This window comes from Anser brachyrhynchus (genome assembly GCF_964034855.1).
Source record: "Anser brachyrhynchus genome assembly, chromosome: 2".
Taxonomy (NCBI): domain Eukaryota; kingdom Metazoa; phylum Chordata; class Aves; order Anseriformes; family Anatidae; genus Anser; species Anser brachyrhynchus.
The window spans coordinates 62,303,496-62,322,219 of NC_137695.1; the positions used below are offsets into that span (position 1 = coordinate 62,303,496).

The 18,724-nt window shown below is 40.9% G+C and overlaps 1 protein-coding gene across 4 annotated transcripts in view; it reads left to right on the forward strand.

Annotated features, from left to right (window-relative positions):
• Window positions 1-18,724, forward strand: part of ITGA9 (integrin subunit alpha 9) — a 217,488-nt gene that overhangs the window by 145,483 nt on the left and 53,281 nt on the right. For all 4 annotated transcript variants that reach the window (XM_080581503.1, XM_080581504.1, XM_080581505.1 and 1 more), the window contains exons 19-20: window positions 15,477-15,563; window positions 16,996-17,075. In XM_080581503.1, coding sequence (XP_080437629.1) covers window positions 15,477-15,563; window positions 16,996-17,075 — 167 coding nt within the window. The remainder of the gene's footprint in view (window positions 1-15,476; window positions 15,564-16,995; window positions 17,076-18,724) is intronic.

Genomic DNA, 18,724 nt, shown 5'->3' on the forward strand with positions numbered 1-18,724 from the left:
ACTTTCTCAAAGGTGTGGAGAAGGGCTCCCAGAGCTGGAGGTGGTGGCCCCATGTGGCCCATTCTTCACCGGATGAGCTGCTTCACCCCATGCATCTTTGGGAACTCTGCAGAGACAGGAGCCACTGCTGTGGTCAAATCTTTGCTGGCCATTAGAGAGGTCTTCAAAAAAGGACTTTGTCTGCCTCAGTTGCTGAGATCTGGCTACTGCTGTTTAGATGATTATCTTGATAAATTGCATTGCTGGGAGAAAGGGAAGAACCCTTTGCAAAGGGTAGAGCCCTGTATACAGTAAGCTCCATACACTCAGTCTTGGTCGTGTTTATTTACAGGCTACTCTCTCCCTACAGGAAAGATCATCACTGTCTTTCTTGTGTCACAGTGTCTCTTCTTTCTCATCATTTGGTGTTAAATTCAGTGCAGAGGGACTTGCAGACATTTGTGGCAATAAATCTATGGAGCAGAATTTGTCTCCTGTGTTCTTAAGGATGGGGCTTACAATTGTCCAAACGTAGAAGACCTCTGCAAAAGATTTACATAAGGATTGATTTCCACAGGTTTTAGTGGCTGTAATTACAGCATGAGGGTTTGGGGGTTGTTGTTTTTGTTGTAACTCGAAGTTTCAAGTTGATTGACTTTCCGGTACAGGAGGTCAGTTCTGTTCTTGTAGGAGTTTCCTTTCATCGCTTCTAAGACAGGCGGATCAAGATGGTGCCTGGAGATAACCGACACTCTGAGCCGAATGCCCACCAGAACTGTGTAAATATCTGTATGGCTAAGTTGCTGAGTCCTGTGGCAGGAAGCCGTGGTAATTGCTCTCTTTCATCTTGTTGTTCAGATTTCTCCCCTGATTTCAATAGGATCTATAGGTAAAAATGAAACCCTCTAATTATTCTCATTAAGCACAAGGCATGATTCTGCAGTTATACTTGGGGCATAGCCTCTCTGAAGTTAACTGCAGTTTTATTTGTAGAAAGACTTGCAAACAAACAAATTAGCCAAACAAATAGACAAAACCAATCAGCTTCACAGTATTTTACCCACAGTCAGAAGGATTAGTAAAGGTGTGAAGAGTTTTAAGCTGAAAATCCAAGGAGGGGTGGTGTGAGTAAACAGGAGCTTTCCTTTGGCTTGGTAATAGTGCCATGGGATTTTCTGACTCTCCTGTAAACTTCTTGGTTGCTTCTGGTGTGAAAGGAAAGTCCTGACTTTTTTGTTTCTTTCTTCCCTTCTTTCTGTTTCCCCTCCCTCTCTTCCTCCTTTCCTTGAATTTCCTGCTCATTCTTTCCTCTTTGCCCGAAACACACAGCAAGAAAGCCCTCAGAAAGGCCTTGCTTTCTTCTAGAGAATTAGGCAAGGCAGGCTCCCTCCTCTCAGCATGTCCCTCCCTGCGCAGCCGACTGCCACAGGCTCAGCCTTGGGTTCAGCCGGGATCAGTCTAAATTCCTATTAGCAAATGCAGGCATGTTCCCCTCCCCTCTGGAGGAGGCCTTAGGGCCCAAAATCTGGTGGTTTGGGGTGCTTTTTATTTTTATTTTTATTTAAGAGCTTGAGCTTCCTATGGCCTTTCATTGAAGCCAAAGGCATTGAGTGAGGAAGAGGAGAGGAGGGAGAAACATCCCAGCTGGCTTCACTGTAAGGTCCGTGGGGTGCTGGGCGTTTGGGGTGAGCAGGGGACCCCCTCTCTGGGCTGTCCCAGAAGATTCCCAGCTGGGCAAGGCTGTGGGGGGACGCAGAGCCAGGCGAGTTCCCAGGCCACAGTGCTTTTGCAGCCTGCATTTGGGAGGAGTCCAGAAAGCCTGCGCTCGACTCTTGGCTGTAACCATCTGCAGGAGAGCAGGGCAGGGATTTCCATGTGGCAAGGTGAAGAGGAGAGAGGAGGAGTGCGATGACCAGCTGCTCTGAATAGTAGGGCAGCATCTCTTCAAGTAAAGCCTTACAAAGGAACTAAGCCTCTGTTAATTAAAAACAAACAAACAAAAAAACCCACCCCACCAGCAACAAACTAACCAACCAACAAAAAAAAAATATACAACTCGCAACTTTTTCAATATCCCAGTGCAGGAGGTAATGAATTTTACCTTTGCATTTCATTGGTGTCCCTAGATTAGTGTTTATCATGTTACCGTTTCCTTCTGTGGAAAAAGTCCTGATGTGCCTCGTGTTTGTGTTTCTGAATGTCCAAAAGCCCTATGTGTGCTTTCAAAAAGCATTTCCTGGGTTTTCTGGTTTGCCTTTGGCTGTTGGTGACTGTAGGCTGAGCTGAGGTTTATTAATTCCAGGAAAATATACAGTGCCAAACTCATTATTATTGTTATTCCATTAATAGTATTCTTTACCCTTGAGAATTACCGCTGGGGAAGAAGGTGAAAAAAGCTTGATTTTTTTTTTTTTTGCTTCATCATAGTCTGTTTTAACTTTTTTTTTAGTAGTGAGCTTTTCCATTTGTTTTTCCATTAAACTATGTGGAGGTGATGACATTTGAATTTCTTTCCTGACCTTGTTCTGAATTTAAGCTTTTCATTAATAACACTATGAGGGAATAGCTGTATTGCAGGGGAATATGCTAATATTCAGAATAATTCACAGCTTACATATAGGAGGTTGTCTTACACGTGAGCATATATTATCTGTGCTTTCAGAAATATCACTAGGAAATTAATGTTGATTCTTTGGTTTCTGCCACCTGATTTTTTTTCTGCTTTTAATTTTGAGAAACATGTTTTGAACTTCCGTTCATTACTATAGAATAATGTTACAGCCCATGGGTTATCTGTAATAATGAAAAACAACTCTCCTCTTAACATGCAACCATGATTTAGTAGTGAGATGTGTGCACATATATGTACGTACATCTACATGTGTAGTCAGGATGAAGGACAGCTCACCGCAGACCCTTTTCTCCTCTGAACAGCTTCCCTGTCTCTGACTTTTGTCTGAGGTATTGAAGAGCATGCACTCATATGCATGAGAATGCACTGCTGTTAAGAAGCTTATCTTAATAGCCCTGAAAGATAAGAACATTAAATGATCTGTGTGATTAGAGTTCACATTAGAAGTGGTAGTTGCTCTTCTTTCCAATACTGAGCTGGAAAGCTCATGGAAAAGTAAATGGCATTTATAAAAATCTACTGAAAAGTCTCTGCAAATGTACATGTAACTTGCACATTGCACATATTTGGCTCCTCAGTGATTATATCTACTGATGGTAATAACCTGTGGGGCACAAAATACCTGTGGTAAAGTGGCTGTGTTAGGGTCATTTGTGGTGTGTATGTGTGTGTTATTGGTTTTGGTTCTAGGAAATAGTTTCTTTTGCTTGGCTGCAAAGACACAGTTAACTTTTTATTTCACTTTGTGCCTTGTTAATGAATGGGGCAATGTGTGTGTGTGTGAAAGATACTTGAATTTGTTCAAAAAATGGTACAATATGAATAGGTTGAAGTATAAATACTTCTAACAACACTAGGTCAACAAAGGCACCCTTTATGTCCCCAATCCTTCTAGGGATATAACGGGACATAATCCTTCTAGGGACAATCCTTCTGCAAGCTAAGGCAGAATAGTCTAGCAGTTCTTACACAAAGAGAAGAGAGGTCCCCCTTGCCACTTCCTGTCCCCTTATCTCTTTAAATGTGTTCATTGGTGGCATTCATGGGATTTCAGGTGCACAGAGGATGTTTTGGTTGGGAAGAACTCAGGACAGTTTCTGTAGACAACTTCTTCAGGTTGAATGATTGGTGTTTCCAGTTGTGTCAGTTCTTTGGAAAGAAAGATTCTTTTTTTGTGTCAGTTTAGGAGGAAAAAGAACGCTTAGCTTTATTATTACCCTTCTGAAATTACTCTTGAGATTTTTTTTTTCTTAATACAGCCATAAATATGTTCCTATATATTTATAGGGCGAGGAGTATAGCTATAGGAGCAGCAAATATTTTGGAAATATGTGCAGGGTCTGATCATTTTATATATGGAGCTATCTGGCACGCACGGTGTAGCATCTTACTAGCTTTGATACAATTATGACATGCCTTTCTGCCATTTCTCATTCTAACTGCATATGTCAGAGGAAATAAAAAATAATTAGTTCATGGTCATATGAGTGGAGCCAATGGGTTAATCCCAGTTTGAAACCACTGTATATGTCTGTCTCCCTCAGCTGGAAAATAGCGTGAGCAAAGCCATTAACAGAAAGCCTCAAATGAGGTTTGATGTTAGCTTTTTTCTCAGCCCTTTTTCCCCACTGCCTGTACATACTTTTGCAGTGCTGCATGCTGCATGCCCCTAGCAGAGGGGCCTGTTTATTGTTTTAGCTAGCAAGTTCCAAGCAATGAATCGTTTCTCTTTCTATTTCAAGCAATAATTACATGTTCCACTATAAAAAGCACTCGTTATGTGAAAGGCATTTGTGTCTTAATAGAAGTTACAAGCCTGATTCTTTAGTGAGGATTACAAAGGACAGGTGAAAACTGGATCACCAGAATGAGTTTTGTTTGTTTTTATTAAACTTGAGTTCACACAGGCTTAGATATTAATTTCTTGGTCACAATGGACATGAATTACGTTATTTAGTACATAAATTAAGCTCACAAAACTGTCTTGTGTTCCAGGCTTGATGCTTCACCACTTTGCATTTTTAGCAGCTTTTAATTGTGGAGTGTCATTAACTGTCCCTTCCTACAGGCAGGCAGCCCTGTTATCTCTGCTTTCTTTTTTCTCTAAAGGGGGGGAAGTGACACAATGAACCAAAAAGGCTGCTTTTGAGGAACGGCTAATGACAATACAGCATTAAATGAAGTTGTCTTGTTAGAACTACCTTGTCATTGCTTATCATCCTTTAAAGGAAGGAAGGACAAAAGAAAAGATTGATTTGCAAGATGGAGAAAATAAAAGGGAGTCCAAATGCAAGCCGTGCTCCCTGCCAGGACCTGCTTAAGATGTTTTGTTTTGTGTGTTTTTTTTTTTCTTATATACCATGAAGGACATCTAAATCCTTCCTGTAAAAAGAACACTCTTCCTTTTTTTGGTCGAGAATGAATGAGCTGCCACTGGGACTGATACTGATCTTACTCCAACATTTCCAGGATCTTTCTTCTGCTGAGCAGACATGTTGCACCCAAAGCCCCCTGAGCTGAGTATTAAAAGCAAGGAGCTTTTGCAGGAAGTGGCTGGGGTAAGCTCTCAAACCCCTACATGGTCCTCCAAAGCCTCAAATCAGCAAAATGCCTGTGAAATTGCACGACAGGAGGTTTCCTCTCGACATTTCTAGTGCCTCCAGTCAAGGTAGCTGCTGGCCCCTGCAAGTCTGTCTCCCTAACACCTTTTCAGCTCAGGTGGTTGCCCTCCCAGCAGGAACTAGGAAGTGTTAGAGCCATGTGGAGATAGGGAGGAAAGGCAGCTTGAACTTTCTGGCCCTGGGAAAACATTTGTTTTGGGTTGTGTTCAGGACTTAGAGAGGTTTTCAGGAGCCTGAGATTATCCCGACTGGACCGGCAGACCCTGTGCTGAGAAAAGAGGTGCGAGTGCCAAGTCTGAGGTAATGCATGTTCCCCGGAGTGTGTATGTAGCTACACGGGCCAGAACCCCAGCACGTGTTCCTGAATTGGTGATGTCAGCAATGATGTCACTTCTAAGATGATAATTTCTGCTGGGAGGGGGGGCAGGGGAGGTGGCCTCAGAAATGCGCACTTGTCATTAACAACTATGTTCCAAAAAATACATATTTGCTCTGGTGAGAAGTATTTTCTGCCGTGACTGCTTTCATACCACTGTCTGTGAAAGAGTATAAAAGCAAGAATAAGGCTCTCATCTCTATTCCAAGCTTTTTTGAGATATAGTAAAGAGATCCCAGGGAAAGTCCAGTGTCTCCAGTTCACCTGGATGATTCCTCTGTGGGCACTGGTCACCCACTGCTGTAAGTGGTTGGGGCATGATATCCTATACGTTGGGGGCTTTTTGTCAGTTTATCCTAGATAACAATCTCTACATGACTTAGTCATATGTCCCATTGTGCCCAAATTTAAATGGCATTCCTTATATTACTAATAACATCCAGCTCATGTCCAAGGATGCTCCACGGGATGAACATTGTTGAGTGGGCAGGTTGAAGCCTGACCTTTAAGCTGTTCCCACTCTGCTACTGGAGTAAATATAGCTGTACATTAACACATACAAAAAGAGGTTAGGAGCAGCATGGCTGAAATGTAGTCAACCTCACAATGAATGAGGGACAACTGACCTACTAGCTGTAGGGGGACAGAGGATCTTGGTGATGTTCCCTGGCTTGTTTTTTTCCTTTTTGTTGATTAACTAAGATCAACAGTACTCATCCGAAGTTTAAAAAAAAAAAAAAAAAGAGAGAGAGAGAAGGGTTTAGCTTGTGTAGTACACTGGAAGCTGATGCAAGTCCAGTTGGTCTGTTGAAAATGTGAATTTGTGTGCTGGCAAAGGAGATGAAAATTCTTGGAGTGGCACCAAACCTCCCTTTCTCCTTACAACTTCACCACCTGCCCTACAGGTCCCTTAAAAGGTAGGAGCTGCAAAACTACAACTGTTTTTAATTGACCTGTTCAAAAACGTGTTTGGGGACTTAATCACCTACATGAGCTGAGTGACCAATTTCTGGTGCTGCTTAGGTTTCTGAGATGATGTGCTTTAAAAATCTGCTATGCTAGCTTTTCTCTGGTTAAGATAAATGTTATGAGAGAAAGAAAGAAAAATAAGAATGCTGAAAATATCCAGCAAATAGAAAAGCTTTTGTTTTTCTCTCCTTCCTTCCTCAAAGATTTGCTGTGTTGGTTGGGATTGGTGATCTCATGGTCTATAAATAGATTCTGTCAAGGGTGGGGAAGGAAGAGGAGGGATGCTCTAATTAATTACATAGAAATAGTTGTTTTCACAAAATAAGCAGCAAATCCAAGATGTTTGAAGCCAGGCTTGCTGGGCTTGGGGGTGGGGTGTGCCTACAGCATTTACTAATGAGATCATGGAATAGGACAGAAAATCTCTCTCTGATGCCAAATAATTTTGTTGTTTCATGAAGAGAACTAGAGAAAAAAGAGGTTCCCCATCACCTTTCAAGCTTATTTTTTGATAATGAATTAAAGGATAGATTCATTATCAAAATTACAAGACCAGCCACCCTGGTTCCCCAAATCTTTTTGTGTGTGTTTGGTTGCGTGTGTGTCAGTATACTTGGGGTATGCAGTTTTGCTTGCTCATGTGAGCGCTGGCATGGACAGTGCTCTTTGCCAATGAAACAGCAGTTTGTGGAGCTACAGAATTTATGTATGACACCTCACGTTTGCTGGCTTAGTTTGTTGGGATAATATCCCAATGCTCAAAAGTGAAGGAAAACGTTTAGGCCCTGTGATGCCTTTCAAAACAGACCCTTGCAGAACACATGGTATTTTTATTCCATCATGTAATTTGATTGGATATCCAATATTTTTCAATCATTATATTCAGGAGACTAAATAAACATCGTAAGGCTAACATCTAGGTGAGCAAGTCCCTACTGAATCTGTATTTCCTTCTCTATAATACTTTTCCTAGCAGGTACTGACTTAGAATAACTTTCACATGATAGTTGCCATTGCTGCTAATTTATCACTGGATTGCCCTTCACATTATTCACATTGTTGATTGCATTCCACCAATGTTTGGAAAACACAGCAGAAGAAACCTGTGAAGCTGGGGCTACAGAGCTGTTATGATGAAGGAATAAAATCCATCTTAAAACAAAACTCATGATGGAAATAAATTAATTCTTTTCTGTGGTTCCTTGTCACCCAATTTGCGTTGGCAAGTAGAGAAATGTACCCAAGAGCTTCTGAACATGAGATTCAGAAGTTTGAAGTAGCTAAATATACCACGTCAAGAAATTGAATAAAACTCATGAGACTTTTGTTCTGAGAGCAAAACTCACTGAAATGTACATGAGAATTTTTCCTAGATCTTCGATGGCTTTTAAAGACATGGTCACCTGTGCTGGACCACTGCAGTCCATCTTCAAAGCTGCTGTCAGCAATAGGGTCTTCTTTTTGCCAGGTCACACACATGCTTGGAGCTCACAAAAAGTCCCGTGGCATTCCCAGCTAGAAAAAAGAGAACCAAACTCCCAAAACACCAGCCTCAGTCTGTGAGGTCCTGAGATTTCTAAATGTCACCATTTCAGTCATAACAGATGTCTTCTACTTGAATTATTGTGTAGCGTCAGGAAGAGTTCTCTGTTTACAATACCACTGATCCTCTTTGTGTTCCTGCAGTTTTAAAATACCCAGCAAAGCACCATTTTGGAGGTAAGCATGTTATCTATGGAATTGTATTAGAAAATCCATCCTGTTATTTGCACAAGAAAGGACCTGCAAGATGAAATTACTTGAGCTGCGCTTGCTTACAGTCATAGGGAAACTCAACCTAGGCCAGTATTTGTATTGAAAAAATCCCCAAGCTTTCAGGAGCTGAAGCTTTCCTAATTGCTCTGTATGTGCATGTAACTGTGACCCACATTCTTTGGTGACCTCTGTTGCTGTGGAAGGGAACTAAATCAGTATACTCAGGTGGCTATTGAGTGAGTTTACTAATCTTCATATCCTTGAAGCTTCAGTGAAGGCATTAAGAGGATTGTGAGGCAGGGAGAGCAAAGGGTAGGATCAAAATAAAAATTATTCTCTCAGAACCCTAGGGAAAGCCACAGTGGGGGGAAGTTACTGAAGTACAGCTGAAGGGCTTACACTGAGATTATGAACAGTAATTTGAGGAGGCCATCCCAAATATCATCAGAGAAGTGATCGTTTATTTTAGGTTCCTGACCTGAGAGCTGTTAGTGCTACCCATGTTTGCTAGCTCAGTGCACAGAAGCAGGTACCAGCTGTGAACATACATGTGTTCAGTGATATCTCCCTAAGGTGAGAAGCTCACAAAATGCAGGTCAGGTTTATATAATTGTCCTGTTGGGGTGGAACAAAACATCCAGATGTTCGTTTAATCTCTCATTTAGGAAAGTGTCCCTATTCACCAAAAATTCTAATTTGTAAGTTGAAATTGCTGAGATACAAGTATGTGCTATACGACAAGAGTCCATGATGAATATAGAAAAAAAAAATGTACAAATTTAGCTAAATTATTTCACTAAACTCTGTTTTACCTAGTGTCTGATAAAAGCCTCTACCTTTAATGTGCAGGTCAGATACCCTGAATTTCCAAATAACTAGTGGGGAGAACTAGTTGTGAAGTCTATATACTGGAGAGTCTGTACTGGGTAGACTTAAAGTATCTAATTTTGGGGATTTAACACAGCATGAAGTAGACAGTGTAACTAGCCTTCCTTAGTGCACTTGTAGGACCTCTCAGGTGAGGATAGGTGGTGCCCTGTGGTGTCAGGTTTGGTGTTTCTCAGACAGACAGGTGTTACAGAACAGGAAAAGCAGAAACAACCAAGAGCATGTTCTCCAGCAACAAGTGCAGGGTTTCTCAGTACTTGCTCTTGACACTTTTCCTTTTTACCCATTGGAAAACGTGCAGCAGGATGAAAAAACCTAACAAGTAAAAGAAATTCTCAATATCTTCAAAACAGGGGTGTTCTGCCAACATGTCATCAAGGCTTCCAGGACATTTTCTTCTCTGTTCCAAAGCATATGTGCTAGCAGCCAGGATTTGCAGGGGAGACATTTTATCATCTAAACAACAACAAAAGCTTTAATTTGAATATAACTGAGGAAAGAGAGAAGTAATCTGTTCTTAGATGTAATATCTAGCAAGTCTGATGTTTTGTTCTGTTTTGTTTTTCTGCCAAAAATTATACAGTTTATCCTAACAATTCTGCAACAAAAATATTTTCAGTGCTTTTTATTAGTGATTTTAATCCATTCAAAAATAACAGTGAATCAGAAGACTGTTTAACAGGATTAGGTCATTTCTGGCACGGATAACCAACAGTATTCAGAGCAGTACCCAACTCACCATCAGTGCAGGAATTAATATAACTTTCTCTTGACTGTCTGGTATGATTTTATTACAAAAAAAAAAAAGTTGTATCCATGACATCATTTTGCTAAATTCTACAAGTTGAGTACTGTTCTAGTGCAGCTTCATGCTGACACTGAAGATGCACTATCTAGTAGTAGCTCGTATTCTTAAAAAACAGAGATCTGACAGGCAATAAATGGGTGTTAGGATGGTTGAATTCACACCTTTCCTGTGAGAGCACTGGTGAGTGCAAATTACAGCACAAGTGGCCTATACTTTTATATTTGTTTGCTTTTGCTGATAGTCATAATTTGGTAGAAGAGTTGTCAAATAGATAAGAGCTTGGTAGCAGACGGTGTTGAAGGGGAACCAATGGGCTGGGGATGATTACTTGAGGGCTTGCTTGAGGTATCAGGCTTGCAACCAGTTGTGGGTGGGGATGAGCAGTGGGAGCAGGTCAAAGCAGTGTGCTGATGACTCCGGGTGGGGGGTGACCTCAGTTCAGAGGAGGGTTGTTCTGTCTTTGGGGAAGAAATGAATAACCCTAAGGATGGGAAAAAGAAAACCAGGATAATGTGTTTTATAGGAACTTCCAGGTCAGGCTGAGGGAAGCAGAAAATTTTTTCCTCTGAGGTTGAAGCTTTTTGTTTGGACATGAATGAGGCAGAGGAGGTTCAGGTTGTATCAGCTGATGACTAAGTCACCACATACCAGCTATGCGAGATTTGTAGGGGAAAAATACATTTGTGATTCGATTTTAAAACTGCTAGTTGAATTGAAGCTGAAGATGGTTCAGTGCCCTTCCTTGTTCCACTTCATGTACAGTGTTTGTTTCTGGTCACTGGCATTCAGGAAGGGGGAGCACAACAAGGAGCAATGTCCTGTGTTGGTATGTCAGCATGAAGACTCTTCCCAGAGGCAAGCCTCTAACCTGTCACTGTGTTTTATCCAGAGCCAGGCAGCCTATTTTGCTCCCTTTTATTTTTTTCATAAGACATTCTCTTTTCCTTTTTCTTAAGTCTTAGATTTGGCAGTTAACCAAGTTGAAAACGACACTTTGAGGTCAAAGTAAACAATATTTAAGAAATCTTATTTAAAAAAAAAGTCTCAGGAGGAGTGGGGACAAACAGCAGCTGTCTTTGAGCAGTGTTTGGGTCTCGTAAGTGGTCTTCTTCAGGATCATACCTAAAATACTCTGGTCTTGTGCTCCAGCTGGTGCTGGTCCTATCTTCGTATCCTGAGAACATTACGCCCATCAAACATCAAGGGAAGACAATCTTTCTAAATGCTAAGATGCATGCAGTCAAAGACTGGCTTGGTACAACCTGTTCTAGTACTGACAAGCTATTTTCTTAGTGATAATCTACCTTTTGTGGCCTGGGAAATGTGAGGTTCTCTTGCAGTCCAGTTACAACCTCTGTGATAGGGAAAGAGCAAAATTTTGGGTTGTTCCATGTGTTATATCCCTAGATAATCAGCTAGGTGAAGCCAGCAAAAGGATATTGCTCTTGAGTTATTCTAATATAGGATAATGATCCTAGCATCCCATCTGTGTGGTTAAAGTGCTTTATTCATGTTAAAATGCTTTCTAGGCCAAGCTGAATGTTTTGTTTTCCTGTCTTAAGCAGATTATTCTGTGAGCCTCTTGCTTTCTTCTGGTTATATAGCTGAGCTGTTCAGGGCAGTAAAGACTGGACTGCATGTAGCATGTGGGTTAGGGACAAAGCATGAGGAGACATTGCTCCTAAGCACTCCTATGTTGTCAGCCAGTAGTAAGATGTACTCCGAGCCCCCACGTTCAGCAACAGACTGCTTCTGCGGAGACAGGTACTGGCCAGAGATGCCACTGGAGAAGAAAGCTGATGTCTCCCAGTGCAGGCTGCGTGGTACACCAGATGAATATTTGAAACAGCAAGAGAGGTGGATCTGACTCAGGAAGAACACAAGCGTTACTGAAATTTCTTCTCCTTTAAGTCTTAAATTTAACAAATAGCAACATTTCCAGGTTGCTGTTTCTCCCATACAACGTTAATATATAGATCATTACCAGCTTCCTGCACTACTTGGTTGAAAACTACACGTGATATTTATGCTTTAAAACAAACACCCCAGAAGTAAGGCCATTTTGTTACATCTCTAATCAAACCCTGGTTACATACCTCAAGGATTGTATTTGAAAGGATTATGCTATAAAATTTAGGTTAAATTGTTTTTCCCCATATGCCCCTTATGATGGAGTTAAAACTTGACTGTTTAATTGCTCTTGTCATAATTATCAAGAACTTTTCTTTCTGAGATAAAAGATTTGGAGAAACAGACTGTGAGCCAGCCTGAGCTTCATGTTCCTCACACCCGGGTCTTTATTTGTTATGCAGTAATAGTACAGCTATTTGGCTAATTAGCTCACTCTTTATCTGATAGTCTCCTTAAAATATGAAAAACTGTGAAATGTTTCAGAAAGAAAACAAAGTTGTCCAGATAAAACTTCACACTCTGTAACTGGAAGGGAAGCTTCCCTTTGGCTATGTTTTCTAAGCAAACTAGAAATTCTGCTAGGGAAACTCACGCAATAAACTGCGTCTTTTCAGCTAGGCTGTATTGTCATAGAGAAGCACCATGCACTTAAAGTGTTACCTCAGATCAGTGAGAAGTGGCACCAAAATTTCTGGAAGCCCAGAATCCCCTGCCTCTGTTCCCTATTTGTTATTAAGGCAGCACCAGTCTGTCAGCTTTCTGAAAACTGAACTTAATGCTTGCTTAGTGTCCATGCATTACAGAGCTGAACACCATAGGAAATCCCATAAAAAAAAAAAACAAACATTTTTTTCTCTCTCCAGAACAGTACGCAGCAAATAAAGCCTGAGGCCAGACAGTGAGCAATGAAGGAGAAGCAAATTGTTTACCCATTATCAGAGCTTCTTAATCCTAATCGCAGAGCAATAGGTCCATAGAAAAGGTTTGTAGGTACTCTGGAATTTAGAAACGTGCAGAAGGCTGAACCAGTGTGGTACAGGCAAACTTACTTCTGTTATTTCCTAGCATTGAACAGTTTGAATTTGCAGCATTAATAATGTCCTATTAATGTTAGTCATTAAACTGGTTGGTATGCTGATGAAGCCAGAAGGTCTTTCAAGTCAATCTCAATACATCTATCAAGCTGTTGCAAGCAGTAACAGCAAAAACAGCCACAATGCGGTGTTCCCTGATGCTTCCTTAACAGGCCCTTATAAACAACTGGCATCTGCCTGCCTGTTGTCAGAACTGCAAAGGCAGGCAGCTACCAATTTGCAAAATGAAGAAGAATTGTACTTCTTCCATTATCAAGATGAGTGTTCTTTCTGTTACTGTTCTTGACATCTCTGAAGTGATACGGGCTTGGGGAGGGGAGACAACCTCTTGGGTCTGTCTGGTGACTGTCACCACCAGACAGCTATGTAAATAGAAACCCTTCTTGAATGAGCAGAGAGAGGGAGATGATGAAAGAGAGTTCATAGGTTCCCACAGTTAGACAGCAAAGGACATCGGAACAACACAGAAATGAGAATGTTCCCAGAGGAAACAGCTGTGAAATTTTGGTTATGCAGCTGCTCAGTTTGTGTTCACTTGATCTCTTGAATAAAGCTGGAGAACCTCCCGCGTAGCTGAGAGGAAGAGGCAAGTGAAGGAGACGCTGCGTCCATGAAGTGCTTTCTTTGCTTTTATGTGTTAAATGGAGGAGAAAATCCAAAGCAGAATATGAAAATGGCAGCTTTATACAACGGAATATAGATATTTGATTTGCTGGGCAGTACCAACTTTTGTAATTTTGCAAATAAGGTCTACTAAAGATTGCAAGGAAACAAATCCATAAAGAAAATGTACATGGAGGACACAACTCTGGCTGTTGAGTGGTGCTGGAGTAATTTCATGCCATCAGGCATCTCAAAGCATACGTGGATTTTCTCCTTAGATTACTTTCTTTATATGTGAAACCAGTGAAATACTGAGAGAAGAAAGCGTGAGGGACATAATTTTCTATAAATGTGTGCCATGATTTGAACCGTGATGTTAAAGGAGATTCTGTCCTTCAGATATTGCAGAAAGCAGTTGAAAGATCAAGACTGCAGTTAGGAAAGACGTTACGTCTGTAGAACACTAATGCCATGCTCATATCAGAACGTGAAAGCCAGAGAAGCATTTCCTGGAGATGCTTAGTCTGAGTTCATGGTTCACGAAGCCACTTTAGCACATACTTGTTCTAGATGTGAATGGTACTCATGCAAATATCTAATTTGAAGTACATGTTTAAAGCAGAACTCAAACAATTTGGGAGATGTGCATAAGGAGGCAGACCCTGGGCTTTGCAAACTACTCTGGGTACCTAAAATAGGTCAAATAAACCCTATCTCCTGTACCTCTGAGATTCCCAGCAACATGTCTAGAATATAGTTAATTTCTAGATTCAGATAGCTGAATTCAGGCATTTGTGTGGTAGCTGCATACTTCAGTACCACAGTGGTGATCTAGACAATACCAGGGCCTTGATAACTATTCAGTTTAGTCTGGAATAAACATCTACATTTGTCCTGCTGAACAGTTTTCTGGCTCTATTGACTATGAAGGGAGCATCTAAGTCACACAGCAGGCACCGAAAAGTAGGCCTGTGCAGGCACTTAAAAGTGCACATCAGACTGTGGAACTGAATCCTACCCCTAAAGTTTTATGTGATGGACTTATTCAGAGTGATAACCTGGAGATGAGAACATGCTAACCTGGAGCCAGACATTTTTTTTTTTTATGGAACAGTGAAACACTTTCTATTCAATAGAAACACTTCCATTGGTTTAATGGAGTTGCCAATCAAGCAGGATAGGGCTGCTCTAACATTTTCCTTTGTATTATGGGTAATGTTCATAGTCTGTCATTGCTTATCTTGAGGAGAGGGCCATCTCCCTAATTTATTTATTCCACCGTTGTATCATTAAAGAAGGTTGGTACCCATATCATTGCAGCTCATCCTGTGGACCAAAGAGATCAGGGCGGTGAATAACACTAGGACCAGATGAAGTTTTTTCCAGCATCTGTGCCTGTCCTGATTTGGTCACTGTCACCCAATACAATTTTGTCTTCATGATACTGGGAAAACTGATGTGGAGAACCTGTATTCTGGAATATTTAAAAGCTCTTTTAAAAAACAATGGGAATAACTGATGGTCTGAGTTATCCAAGAACTTTGGGCTGGTCCACTGGCTTCAATGAGTTTAGTCATGCCATATTTCCCCATGGTCTGGCTCTTAGAGCAACGTTCAGATGGTTGTCCACATCTTAGTGCTGATCTTACTGAGGTGGAGTCAGGAAATGCCTCATTGTGCCTTTCCTTGTTCAAGGAGTATTAGATTTCTGGGAATAGCAGTGATACAATGGGAAATATTTTGTTTTCTAAGATCATTTCATCTCAATGATATTTCTTGGTAATCCTTCTCTTATTCTCCTCAAATCCATCATCTCAAGGTCTTTTTTATTTTCGTACAGGAGGAGCTGGGCATTGCCTGTGAGTTGCTGGAATCAGACTTCCTCAAGTGCAGTGTGGGATTTCCTTTCATGAGATCAAAATCTAGGGTAATGTTGTGATATTTTCATCTGCTGAGTGATGGTTTCTTCCTCTGTTTGTCTCCAAGGAGTAACGGGAAAGACAGTTGCTCTCTTAAATGTGTGTGGCTGATAATTTCTGTAGTGTTCTAACCCAGATACTGAAGCCTTTCATAGTTGTGGGAAGGCAGATGTACTCTTTCCCACCAGATACATCCAATGGCAACACCTTGTGCATTGCAATTGAATGTTCTTCAAAAATGGTGCAAGAGCTGTAGCTACCAAAACCTTAAAATTTTCCTCTGCAGAAAAATAGGGAAGGATTTTGCCTTACTTATATTGCCTTACTCTGTTCTTATGTTTGCCTACTTTCACATTAAAGTGCAACTGCATTCATATGAATGACATTGAAAATGTTGTAATAACTTTTTCGTATTATGTTTTCCTGGTAGCTTGTTGTTTTTTTTTCTTGGAAGATTTTGTTTGGGTAGTAGAGGATGAACTCTTTCATAGTATTTACAAATCCAGCTACATTCTTTCTGTCCCTAAATAAAGCTGTACACATGACTAACTCAGGAAGGTGAGAAGAGGAATAACTTAAGAAAATTACCAAACAAAATCAATGTGAAACTTTTTAGAAAATTTAAATTTCAAAAATTACTCCTTTCTGTTTGAATTGACATAGCATATGACCCTATATGAAATTTTCTGTTATAGGTCATATATTTGTTGGAACGTAGTCTTTTGAAACATTTTAAAAGATTTAAAATACAGTGGAAAAAATAAAACAGCAAAATATTACCTGGGATGTAAGAATTTCAGTGTTTTGTTTCAGAATAACATAGTTGGGTTACCTCCATTTTTTTTTTTCAGTAAGCCATTGAAATTAGCATGAATTCAGAAACTTTCACTTGGGTTTTGGAGGTACATAAATATTTGATGCAACAGCTTTTTTAATGTAGTGCTACAGGGATCATCAAAGTAGGTTCTCTATTCAAAATTGGCACCTGATTTTATCCAGTTTGATTATTGGCCTGAATGGTGCTTTGGCTACTGTTGGTTGTTCCGGGTGTCAGTGCATGCCTATATGATCTTTATTCCCTGAAAAGATCGCTTCACCAGCAACTACTGTACACATTGGTGCTGAGGTAGGATTGGATAATGATCCCTTTAAACTAGAAGACTCTTCCACTGGCAGATAATCTATTCCAAAAGTATCACTGAATGGCAGTTCTAATAAAGGCCTTTTCACAATGAAAGAAAAATTGGATTCTGTAGTATTTGAACAGATGAGCAATTCCTTAGATTTAAAAGCTACTCCACAGTAGAGGAGGCTCTATTAAATGTGTCAAAATATGCTACATCTGTACAGCTAGACCAGTAAAATATGTATGAAGTTTCAGAATAAGTATGTTTTGAAACAAAGTACAATGTCTCTAAATGCCATTTTTTCTTTGTGTAGTATGAGTTCAGTGTGATCTTTGACACAAGTCACCTGTCTGGGCAAGAAGAAACACTTACCTTCCTTGTCACTGCCCAAAGGTAAGAGAACCTTTGTACGTCCTGATGACTTAAATATTCTTCCTTGCATGATGTGTGCATTGCATGTGCTTGACAATTGTGTGGTAGCAGTGACATGATATGATAACACATGTATGTACAGTAAACAAGGTTAAATGGCTGAAGCTAAATGTGTGTATTTTGATAATGCAGAGGAACCATGTGACTTACCTTCCTGAAAAATGAGGTGGGATTGTGTGTAGGGTTTGTTTGCCAGGCAGCTGTGCTTCTGAAGGAGCAATTTGTGCTCTCTCAGTTGGAAGGCCCTTGTTTTTATGTGCCCTTCCCTTTGGGCTGTAAGTCAAGCTCAGTTCAGCTGTGCTTGACGATCAGAACCAGGCAGATCCACTTGTTCCAGCATTTGAATGAAATAAGCATGCTTGGATGCAAACCAGAAAAGAAAAATGCTTTCATCAGATGGTCAGGGATCTTACTGACAGTTTCCAAAGTTGATGTCTATTTTTTCCCCTCTCTGGATCTTTAGGAAGGTATGCCAGACTGCATGAAACAGCTGAATGGGGTACTGTCCCAGAGGTATTTGCAGCAGGCATTAAGGTAGTGTGGTGCCAAATATTAGCCAGTAACCTTAAGATACATGCATAGGAACTTCATCCTGGGCAAAATAAAAGATGTGACAAGTGCTCTGTGCCACAAAGAAGCAGACACCAGGGATGGTTCTGTCACAGGCAGTGTCTGGGTGTTTATGGAAACCAACTGTAGCATAGCTTCATTAACCTGAGCCATAAACTGCTGCTCTGACGTGCTGAATGTGGGACTGGTTGCTGCTTCCACTTACTGTGTGAACAGGCCAGCTTCGTATCCTGGCACATCAAAGTCAGGATCTCCTGTGTGAACTCTCCTCCCCACTTTGATGACACTTCAGAGGCCAGCTGGAGATGAGAGAGGGGATGTAGCAGTTGCTGAGTGACTGCTCTTGTAGGGCAGCATCCTCTCCCTCCTGTAACAGCTGTAGGCAGGGAAAAAGATCTTGCAGCATGTGGTGCCAGTAGGAAATGCTGACAGTGAGACCTCGCATCAGATGGGCAAGACCACGTCTTGCACGTTTAGACCAGTTTTATTCTCCATGAAGAGAAGTTGATCTTGTGTTCAGATGACCCTGTAATACCTCTAGGTCAGGGAGATGTACTGGGATCTGTCATGTAAATGCCAGCCATTGCAAAGATAGGTCAGGAGTGCTTTACATTTGCCCAACCAGCATTTTCCAGGCTGTACCTCTCCTTTCCCTGCCTTGGATAGCACAGGGCTTTCCTCAGTAACCTCACTCCTCAAGATTTCTGTGCACTACCAGTGAAGAGGGTTAGTTGCTGCCTTTAGATGGAACAAATAAATATGTAGTAGTTTGTACACATAGTGCAAATGATCAGAGGGATTAAAAGACTATCTTTCAGAAGGATGGGCTGGAGGACAGTTGTGTCGTTCAGGATTCAGCTGAACCTCCAGCAACAGTGTAGCTCCCATTGCTGAATTACCCTCATTTTCTCCATGACTTTGGGCAAATTGCTCAATTCCATTGCTGTCAAATGAGAGTAATAAAATGTTTCTACCACAAAAGTTGTTGGGCTTTAACAGGGAGCCCTGGGGTAAAGTCAGTGATAAGGAAATGGACAGGG